The sequence below is a fragment of the Merops nubicus genome, unplaced genomic scaffold (assembly GCF_000691845.1).
Source record: "Merops nubicus isolate BGI_N331 unplaced genomic scaffold, ASM69184v1 scaffold39031, whole genome shotgun sequence".
Classification (NCBI taxonomy): domain Eukaryota; kingdom Metazoa; phylum Chordata; class Aves; order Coraciiformes; family Meropidae; genus Merops; species Merops nubicus.
The window spans coordinates 31,549-42,924 of NW_008586892.1; the positions used below are offsets into that span (position 1 = coordinate 31,549).

Below are 11,376 nucleotides of genomic sequence, written 5' to 3' on the forward strand. Positions count from 1 at the left end.
CACTCTAAAGAGCAGCAGTTTTTAACCATCATATTAGTCACAGATTTATTCTCAGCGATTTCTTTTTCACAGACTTGGGTCCTGGCCTCTGATTTCTCCATCCGTTGCTCCACATTCACCATGTGCCTGTCTAGTTTCCCAGCTTTTGATGAGAGGTTCTCTACCTTGCCTTCCATTGAGGACAATGTGTTCTGCATTGCCCTGAATTTCACATGAAGTGACTCCATCAGCTCATGGGGGGATCTGCTCAGCTGCGATGTGGAGAAAGTCGACGAGTCCAATGAAGATAGACAAGATGACAGCATCATCTCAGGCCAGGGCACAGGAAGGCATGGACTAAAGAAATTGTTCTTGTCATTCTTATCTTTATTTGGGGCATCACTTTGCTCTGATTTTCAATTGCAGACTTCTTAGGTAACACTGAGCTCATCATACGTTAAAATATTAAAGACCTAAAAAGGTGCAGAAAATTAGAAATTCTGAATAAAAGCAGGTTTCCATGTGAGTCAGGCTCTACCCCTGCTGTCTCTACTCACTCATTACAACACTCTCTCTGGTCTGATAACTATTCATATCTGCACATTGCACCATGTTTTCTTTCAGTCCAATTCAGTGAGTTCTTAGTACCATGAAATATAATTAGGCATTGTGGCACTCTAAAGAAATATATTTTTATTATATTAAAAAGATATATGGTATTAAATGGACTACAGTAGTGAAAAAGAGCTATAACATACACACTGGATTTCATTTTAAGTAAATGGAAGCTTTTGTCTGTGTGATACCTTGTTTTGATTCTGATGGAGAGTTTGGGAGGGCATAGTAGTTTTTTTGCATCTAGCCATTTTTTTCAGGCTGATCTATATTTGGAGTGTAGGCATATATCTTTCAAGGTTTATATACTGTGAAAACCCAAACAGAAAGGGATAGAAAATGCTTTACTTGATTCCAGTATGCAGCGCCCTGGAATTCATTTCTGGTACCTAATATGCAGTGGCCCTGGAGGACTCTTAAAAATTATCTCAGAGCATGCAGCAAGGTTTTGTAGAATTTTCAGGCTTGATGGGGCTCTCAGCAACCTGATCTAGTTGGGGATGTCCCTGCTTACTGCAGGGAGGTTGGACTAGGTGACCTCTTGAGGTCCCTTCCCACTCAAAGTGTTCTATGATTCTATGAATTAGGGAAGGTCTGTCTCATTTCAAGTCCAGGGCTTTAATTTTATAATTGTATCATTTTGATCCAGGATAAATTTATGGTGATACTTGAAAGAAGTTGACATAACCTAGTAAGAGAATTATTATTAGGAGCTAATGGCAGAAGTTTTGTCAATATCCCTGTAAGAGCGTTAAAAGGATAAGTTTCAGCTAGTGTTTTTTAAATTGAGTTAACTAACATTCTGGTTATTTCACTTCTTAAAAATCACTTTGTGGTATCTAGATTGTTAGAAAAATAGTTTTAAGTTAGAGAAGTAAACATGATGAAAAGCTTGTTTGTAGTCAGAGGATAATTTCTGTGTGCTGGTGGTAGTTGTGCTTTTTGTAAAAAAGGAATGTAGCAAAGTGTCTTTTATGTTCAGCCAAGCAATTGGTAAATTTTAAAGTGTCTTGTACTTGTTTGCAGGGTATGGTTGTAGCAGTTAGCCTCCAGTGTTCTATCATTTTGTTGTCATTAAAACTAACTGAGATCAATCGTATTTTACACCATGGTGTATATAGACACCAGCAAGCTGCTGTCTAGTAATTTGGGCAAAAATATAAACAGGATTTTTCAGTAGCTTAATATTTTTCTTGGCAATATGTACGGACCTAGCTGCAGAGAGAGATGCCTGGGGGGGAGGTGTTTTGGTTGGTTTGGTTTTTTTGGACCATGCTATCAGTCAATACAGTATTAAGAAACTCTTCGTCAACAGGTAGCAGTATAGAAATTGTGTAAAATAAAATCCATAATTTTATTCACACTCATTCTGTTAAACTCTTAAGAAAAATAATTTAAAAACACATTATTTTCCAAGCAGAAATTAGAGTACCTGATAAACTGGACTCGTCTGTCTGGGAACATCCGGATTCCACACATGTGAATGGAGCTGACATCAATCTCACTGTTCTGTCCATGGCTGAAATAGCTTCTTGTAGTTATGAAGCCAGGTAGGTAAAAGTTACATACGAATTTGCTTTAAAATCTCATACAGATAGGCATAAAACATCCGCAAATGACAGTTGTTAAGTCGGTTTCTTTAAATTTATTTAGAGATGTGTTTTGGTGGGGTTTTTTATGTTTTCAAAAGGTGTAGTTAAATAGGTTTGTTAAAATTAACAGGTCTGCTTTTTAAGGCAAACACTGCTTAATAGCTCTCAGCCTGGCCTACATGTTGTTTTCTTGAACCTTATGCCATTTCACTGTGATATTGTTGATTTCATAATGTTACCTTTACATCTTTGTATCAGGATTGCATTCTTTTATGGAATTAAGAACACTTTGTTACTGAAGGTTTTAGTTAAAATCGGACAGTAACTGTGATTAATAAACTTAAACCAGTTCTTGCACAGATTATGTTGAGCATCCCAAATAAATAGCTTATAAATATTCAGAGAATGAAGTGACTTGTCATAAATACAAGCACAGTGTTGGAGATAAGATTTTTCTTCTCTGATGACAGTAATACTTCAGGAATTATTCCTTCTTTGGAATATTTCTCAAGCATACTAAGACAGACAGGCTTATATTTGTATCTCAAAAAGTCAGTTTGTATTTACGGGAGCATAATTTTGTAAGCTTGCACAGTGAAGCATAAAATCCAGTTACCTGAGTCACTGTAGTATATTTATGGATTTAGTTTGAAACAGAAGATAGCAAGTAGTGCTTTCTGGGAGACTTTGTCTTAAACACGTTCCCAAAGGTGGGCTGTTCATGCTGCATGACTGAGTATTATACAACTAATTCAGATACTTTATTTGCAGTTATTTTTCTTACCTATTAAACTGCTAGTAGTTGGACTAAATTCCTGTTTATTGATAATTCTTTTTTTTTTTTTTGTGGGAAAAGACAAATATTTCATTTGAAAATACCCCATATTAATTTGTGGAAAAATGAGTACTATATTTATTTGTTTGGTTGGTTTTTACTTTAATTTTAGACAAGTTGGCATAAAGAATGGAATGTTTTTTGGCCAAGCGAAAAAGTTGTGCCCAAATCTCCAAGCAGTTTCCTATGATTTTGATGCATACAAAGAAGTTGCACGGACAGTATATGAAATATTAGCAAGGTAATATGTGCTGTTTGTTTACATGATCTTTCATGGCAAGGTTATCAATCATATTTTAATTGCCACTGCTGAATGCTATTATACATTTTAGTCTTTGCACGTCCGTGTTGCTCTTCAGCTTCAATAAAGCCATTCCTATTTGAAATCTTCCTTATGTAGGTTTTTTGTTATTCTGAGCACCGTGCTTCTGAGCTTTTTTGGTTTTATCTTGGAAGCCAAATCCTGTAAACAGTCAATATCTGACTTCCAAAGGAGTCGTTAAATTTTTTAAGTGATTACACTATGAGAAGCAGATCCCTACTTAGTAGTGAGATTCTTTCAAGAGTTTTTTTTGAGTAACTTAAGAATGGGCTATTGAAATGATGTCTACTAGAAACTACTCCCACCTGGAGTACTGCATCCAGTTCTGGAGCCCCCAGTACAAGAGGGATGTGGACCTGCTGGCGCATGTCCAGAGAAGGGCCACGAGAATGATCCGAGGGCTGGAGCAGCTCTCCTGTGAGGACAGACTGAGAGAGTTGGGGCTGTTCAGTCTGGAGAAGAGAAGGCTCCGAGGTGACCTTAGTGTGGCCTTCCAGTATCTTAGGGGGGCCTCCAAGAAAGCTGGGGAGGGACTTTTTAGGATATTGGGTAACGACAGGACTAGGGGGAATGGGGCAAAGCTGGAAGTGGGCAGATTCAGGCTGGACATGAGGAAGAAGTTCTTCACCATGAGAGTGGTGAGACCCTGGAATGGGTTGCCCAGGGAGGTGGTTGAGGCCCCATCCCTGGGGGTCTTTAAGGCCAGGCTGGATGAGGCTTTGGGCAGCCTGATGTAGTGTGGGGTGTCCCTGCTCATGTCAGAGGGGTTGGAACTGGGTGACCCTTGTGGTCCCTTCCAACCCTGACAGATTCTGATCTGTTTTAGCAGAGGACTTAGTAATGTTGGCTCAATGGTTGGACTTGATGATCTTAAAGGTCTCTTCCAACCTAAAGGATTCTATGATTCTATACTTTCTGGTTTAAAATGCACTTGAACAAAACTGGAAATTTGTTACTGTCAATGAAACATAAGTATTCAGCTCCTTCCCTGGCCATTCCTTTAAAATTGTGATGCATGTTGAAGTTTTACAGTAATAATGTTACTGTCATTGCCATTGTAGTATTAGTGTGTAAGTGATGTGTGATACAAAATAAGCAGGGAAATGCCACCACAAAAGGAAGACTTTATTTGCTACATATTTGTTTTAACAGATGGTGAGCTGTTGCTGGTGTTTCACCTCCTTTACTTTGTGTTGCTAGCTATACTCATAACATCGAAGCAGTCAGTTGTGATGAAGCACTAGTAGATATCACTGAGATCCTTACAGAGACCAGGCTGACTCCTGATGAACTTGCACATGCTATCCGCACCGAAATCAAAGCCCAAACTAAATGCACTGCTTCTGTTGGGATGGGTGAGTACCTGAGTTCAGTTCTGCTCACAGGCAGTGCCTGCTATTGCTAGGTGTACTAAAGCTACATAAGATGGCTAAAACTGAGTGTTTGTGTGATACAGAATATACTGCCTTTTACGTTAAGTTAGTGTAACTAAAAATGCAAGAAAACCTTCATAAGTGGAAAGCTTTAAGCAAAAAGATCTAAAATTGCTATCTCTATTCCTTCATTATCTGGACAGTATGCTGAAAATCTATCTTTATAATGATATTCCTACATTCATTTTTATGAAATGCTACTGTATTTTTCCAGTAAAGAGAAAAATGAGCATAGATTCAGTTCCTTATAGGAGACTGCAGAAAGAGTTTACAGGGTGTTGTGATATAGCATAACTATTAAAAGGTATTGAAAGCAAAGACTGGCGTGATTTGTAGTAGGTATTGTATATGAAATCACAGATCTGAAAATACTTCCTTGGGTTCTTCTCACTTGGCCCCTTCCTTTTGCCATTCTTTTCTTCCCTAATTAATAAGAGTTGAGTATCTGCAAATAAATGGACTGAGTGTATATAACTGTACAAAATCTACTTCTGAGGCAAGGCGAAATTCATTACTGAAAGCAGAATTCTTCCTTTATTTTTTATGATATCTTAGTGCAGAGACAGTAATTCCCTGGATTCCTGTTTGTGTCTTGTTTTGACTTGAAACACATTTGTAATTTCCTTTTTATTTGCTTATTTAGCCTGTTTGTTTTTTTCTATAGAAACAGGGGAATTCATTTTTAAAGCAGTAATTTCTAATCTGATATCATAGTTCTTTTACTGATTGAAAGAGACAAGCGTCTATGAACAATTTTTTTAAAAAAACAATCAATTTGGAAAATAATTTTGGTATACTTTCTAGAAATTCATATGGTAGGTACACAACAAGGACTTTGTCTATTCACTCATAATTCATCATCAAGTTAATAAATCAGAGGAAACAATTGCACTATTACATGAATGTAGAGACCTTATTTCAAAAACATGGTCTGCCAGAAACATATACCTTGTGTAGGTGATTTATATGTTGCCCAGTGGGAAAATTGTACTGATAGCATAAAATGTAAATTTGAATAGATACTGTTACACTGTTGAAATCTCCTCTCAACACTGTTGTCTGATTAGAGATAAATTAAAGAAGGACGTGCTTACGCCAGTTGAATAAATTAACTTTTACCCGAGAGATTTTAGTGGCTAAACTAAACTGATTTAAACAATGCTAGAGAAAGATTAAACACTCATCTGTAAATGTCTTGCATCTTGGCATCTTGGTTTCTCATTTGTTAAATGAGGTATTAGTTTTCCCCTATTTTATTTCAGTGTTGTGGGAATAATACATTGCAGAAGGTAAATCACTGAGATTTTGTGGTATTAGAGGCTATGTTGGTATATTTGGTAGATAAGAGGATCAGAAATCTTCAGTACTCTAAAGACAAAACGTGGATCCCCAAAGTTAAATAGGAGATTGAATGAGGAATCTGTTATTAATTGTTTCATCAATTTAACCTCTCAGGAGAAAGGGTGCAGTTAAAGCTCTGTTACTGTTCGTACTGACTAAAATTTTAGCACAGACAAAAAGAATGTGAGCATAGGTGGGAGGGGAAGAGCAATAGTAACACACAGTGCTGTGCATTGTGAATTCCCCTGACCTTCACTAGTTTGCTTTATCTTAGGGTGTTTGAGTGGCAGCAATAGATGGTTTTGGGTGAAGTTTCAGAGATCTTATTGGCTGAGCATAAATAAACCTATAAACAGGGAAGAAAAAATGCTGAAAAAGGTCTTATTCCCACCACACTTTATGAGTGCATATAATAATTTAATAAAATAATTGTATTTCTTAAGTGAATATTCAGGCCAAAATATTAGCTTTATTCCAGTGTTTCACACAGCTGACAATTCTATCAAGTATATTCTAAGTATTATTTACATTGAACACAGTGGACTTTTTGAAGTTATGCAGTGTTAAAATACTACACTTCTAAACTTTTTAGTCATTTACACATAACTGTTTATCTGTGTCTCTGCATGTGTAGAACATAACCAGGACAAATATATTCGGTGTTCTTAGTGAAGTGTCCTGCTCCTACCTGTTGGTTGTTTTTGATTTTCTGGTTGATTGGTTTTAACTTTGCAACTGCAGTTACCACTACAGTTACACTGCTATAATCATAAATACTGCTAGCTACTTAGATGCTGCAAATATATATTCATACATTTCATTCAGTTCTTTGTAAAAGATTAAGAATTTCATTGTACTTTCTGTATTTTTTCCTTGACTGATGAACTGTGGTATTCTGCCTGAGAAGACAGACGTTACCACAAACATATTTTAATTTGTCATTTTTACAGGTTCCAATATTCTGCTGGCCAGAATGGCAACTCGTAAAGCAAAACCAGATGGACAGTATCACTTAAAACCTGAAGAAGTGGATGATTTTATCAGAGGGCAACTTGTTACCAGTCTTCCAGGTACTCCTTTCTTTCGGGGGATGTGTTGTCTCCTGATATTAAAACAGATTCAGCAACTAATCTGTGTTCTGGATCAAACAATATTAGTTGCTGTTCCATGGTTATGATCTGAAAAAAGAAGATATACTGATTTCTGAAAATTTCTGAAATTTCTGAAAAGAATCTCTGTGGCCTGTTTGTATCTTTGAGAAGAATCTTTTTTAGTAAAGGATTTTACGGATTCACACAGCATGATCTGTGGAAGAAGCTTAGAGTTTAGTATGTTATGCAACCTTATATTCTTTAATAAAATTATTTAGGTGAGTCATTTCAAGTGAATTCTAGCTTGCTTTATCATAATGAATGTAATCAAATGAGTAACGTCAGTTACAGGCAGAGTTTGCTTAGAACTGAGAACTAGCCCAAGAGGAGTATTTTTTCTAAAAAGGAGTGTATAACATCAGGAGTTGAAAAAAAATAGCACAGATGCCATAATAAAATAGAGAGTATATGAAGGTAAAAGGGGAAAGAAGAGTTTATGTAATCTCTGCTGCATCTCTGAAACTCTTGAGATTTCAAAGAGAATAAGAACAGAAGGAAAATTAAGAAATACAGTTTGACAGAGGAGAATGTTATCAAACAAAAGTGTTTCTGTTTTCAACATGAGCTGTAGTAGAATGGCTGATAAACAGAAAGGAAGGTGGAAAGTCAGGCTGCTGTGGGAGCTTTACCACTGCTATGCTCTGCATCTCGCCATAGACAGGTTTTAGTTCTGGTAGACTTAAAACACACATTAGGCATTAGTTACACAGGCAGTTATAGGTTTTGTATAAGAATCTTTAGTCAACTATATACTGCAAACTGTGACAGAATGTGTTGATTCTTTTAAAGAACAGTTTAGTCAAATTCCAACTGGTTTTTGCCTAGCTGTCTGAAGAAATTATTATGGCAGTGATTATGATTTATAATTTGCAAGTATGACAGTACTAATAATTTTATGAACTCTTTGACAGTTTCAGCCAAATCTTACTGAGAGACAGAAGTTCTAATGACATAATATTTCCACAAATTTTGTGGAAAATGACAGCTCGACAGGGGAGAGTGATCCTCTGAGGGACAGGCAGGCAAAATTCATTTATTGTACATTTTGGCAGTAGTTCCCAGTCATGGTATGTATAGCCAGAGTATATGTTTTCTGCTCTGCGTTCCTTGGTCAGATAGGAGAAAGAAGGATATTTCAGTAAGGGAGAAGCACAGCAATTGAGTGAGATGTCTGTGGACATAGAGGAGAGCAAGGAGAAAGCTGGAGGGGAGAAAAGAAGCATTCTGGCCAACAGATGTTAGGGAGGTTCTCAAAGGCATAGTGGGGGGTCACAGGGAGATGGCAGGGAGCTGACATTACCATGCTGGGAGAGTGATAGACAGAAAGGACATAGAGAATACAGCTGAATAAGAACAGGCTTTACTGTATTTTCTTACTGTTTCAGGAAAATACTTGCAAGTGTTGTAAACCAAAGTGTTTCCTGGCAGGTAACTCTGTATTGTACTGTTACAGTACTTTGGTGGTACAGTGCGAGAAAGACATAATGCAAGAGGGACTGAGCAAGCATTTTTTTTGCTTTGTTTAAGAGGAAGAAGAGAAACAAAAAATAGACAACAATAGACACTGAAATGGAAAAGTGGTAGGAATAGCATACGGGGACAGATGCAGGTTTACCAGAAATTCTCTTTATGTATCCCCTTCCATGGCCAAACATAATTTACAGCACAGCACCATTTCTCTTTGGCATACCTTATAGAAGAAAATTATTCATATAGTATTCATATAGTACTGTGCTTTGACTGCAGTATTTTTAAATTTTCAGAATTCACTTCCATGTTCAAAGTAAAAACTTTTTAGTGTTTCTGTCAATAACGCCACCTAGACAAAGAAGCAGATTATGAAAGATAGAAGCTGATTACCTGAGATTTCTAACTTTCACTGACGTTGGTAGTGTAAACTCACAGGACTAATATTTTTTGGGAGCAACGGGCCACCTGTCCAAAACGCAGAAATAGACTTCAGTTTGTCATACATATGTGCCGTTGCCATGGATACCTACAATTTCCAGTGCTTGGTAATTCAAAGCACAAGTAGTACAGGTATGGTATCACTTCTACTCAATATATAATTTTTATACCTAGGAAACACAGGAACAGTAGTCAAAATATTTGTTCATTTTCTTTTAGGTTGTATCACTCGCATGTGATAGCAAAACATACTACATGTTGGTCACTCCTTTTGGACTGAGTGTTGTGTTCAGAGCTATATTCTCAGTAATGGGCAGTACCTTGTCAAGAAGATTTGCAAGCAGGAATCATTCATATTTTACCCAGAAATAAAAAGGCACGCTGCAGTATGACATATTAAACTAAATAGATAAAGTAGATTAAAGAAATACAGGTGATGACAGAAAAAAAGTTTCCATTTGGACCATGTTTTATTGAGGGGAATTTATTTTTTATGATGTATATTTATTTATTAATTTGATACGACCTAGTGTCGTATTTGCTTAAAAAGGCAAATTTTATTTATTCAAAACCTAACTGGGTGTGAATTCTGTAGAGTTAACAATTAATTGCTTTGTTGTTAGGAGTTGGCAGGACAATGGAATCTAAGCTGTCTTCTTTGGGAATTAAAACCTGTGGAGATCTGCAGTGTGCTTCAATGTCAAAACTGCAAAAAGAATTTGGTCCAAAAACAGGGCAAATGCTCTACAGATTTTGTCGTGGTTTGGATGATCGACCTGTTCGTACAGAAAAAGAAAGAAAATCTGTTTCAGCAGAAATCAACTATGGAATAAGGTTTACACAGGTAAATTAAAACAAACTTACTTTTCTGCAGTGACTTTCTTCAGCTGGAGAAGAATCTTCTCATGTTCTGATTATTTTCACTTACACTTTGATCTGTTAGAGCACCATTATAGCCACCAAACAGAAATGAGGAAAATGAAGAAGTAGGAGAAAAAACAATAAAATGAGAGGAGAGACTGCAAAAGTATTGGACCGAAAAGATGCTTGCACAAAATTAGCTATCTTCTGTGTTCATTATACAAGTCTGGTACTGAAAAAGAGAACTGCAGTAGGTTTGTCAGCACCTAGCGTTCTCTTTCATTTAAATGCTGATAATTCAAAGATGCCAGTGCCTGAAACCATCACCAGCTACTCTTATTAGAGTTTTTACAAATACTGGCCCGGGGATGGGGGGAGGTGTTGACAAAATTGTATTAAAAAATAACTTGTCTCTTTGTTGAGAACTTAAACAATTACAGAAAAATCAGGTTGGGAGAGGCCTCATTGTGTTGTGTAGTCCAGCCTTCTGTTCAAAGCAGGGGAAGCTGTGAGATCAGAACAGTTGTTCATGTCCTTATCCAATCTGGTGTTGGAAACCTTCAAGAATGAAGGCTGCACAACTTCTTTGAGCAACATGTTCCACTGCTTAACTTTCCTCATTGTGAAAAAGATTTTCCTTCTAAGCCCTTCATTCTTCATCTTACAGATGTGTGCTTGAAAATAGACTTGCAATTCTGTGTTGATGTTTCTAATCACATTTTTTTAAGACTTGCTTCCAAAAGGACTTAGTATTTCCTGTTTACTTCAGCATCAGGGTAGGAATCTACCATTTCACCTAAATTCAGTGACCTGCAATGTAAACAAAACACTTGAAGTTAAATAAGACAATTGCCTGTGAGTCAGCTTGCTCTTTTAAGTTTACACAATCTGGATTGAATTAACCTGTAATAATTTACCTTCAATATTTGAAAGCTAGTGATTGTCTAAACATGTTGGTTTTGTCCTTCAGCCTAAGGAAGCAGAAGCTTTCCTTCTGAGCCTCTCAGAAGAAATCCAGCGTAGACTTGAAGCTGCTGGTATGAAGGGTAAACGATTGACCCTTAAAATTATGGTCAGAAAAGCTGGGGCACCAGTGGAGCCTGCAAAATATGGAGGCCATGGAATCTGTGATAATATCGCCAGGTAACTACACATGGAAAAAAGAATGGTCAGTAGTAGGCATGAGCACGCTTCTGCAGGATGTTGGCCACCAAAACTTGAAGGAAGACTGGGCAGAAATTGTAAAGTGCTTGGTGTACCTCTTTGTCTTGTAATGAAACCCGCACCAAAATCAGGAGTAGAATATAATTATCAAATGTCATAGAATCATAGAATCATA

The 11,376-nt window shown here is 36.9% G+C and overlaps 1 protein-coding gene across 1 annotated transcript in view; it reads left to right on the forward strand.

Annotated features, from left to right (window-relative positions):
- Nucleotides 1-11,205, forward strand: part of LOC103781073 (DNA repair protein REV1-like) — a gene marked incomplete at its 3' end in the record, with an annotated part of 29,073 nt that extends 17,868 nt beyond the window's left edge. The window contains 6 exon segments of the mRNA XM_008948776.1: nucleotides 2,015-2,144; nucleotides 3,134-3,262; nucleotides 4,544-4,698; nucleotides 7,068-7,187; nucleotides 9,800-10,020; nucleotides 11,008-11,205. Coding sequence (XP_008947024.1) covers nucleotides 2,015-2,144; nucleotides 3,134-3,262; nucleotides 4,544-4,698; nucleotides 7,068-7,187; nucleotides 9,800-10,020; nucleotides 11,008-11,205 — 953 coding nt within the window.
- Nucleotides 11,206-11,376: the final 171 nt, after the last annotated feature.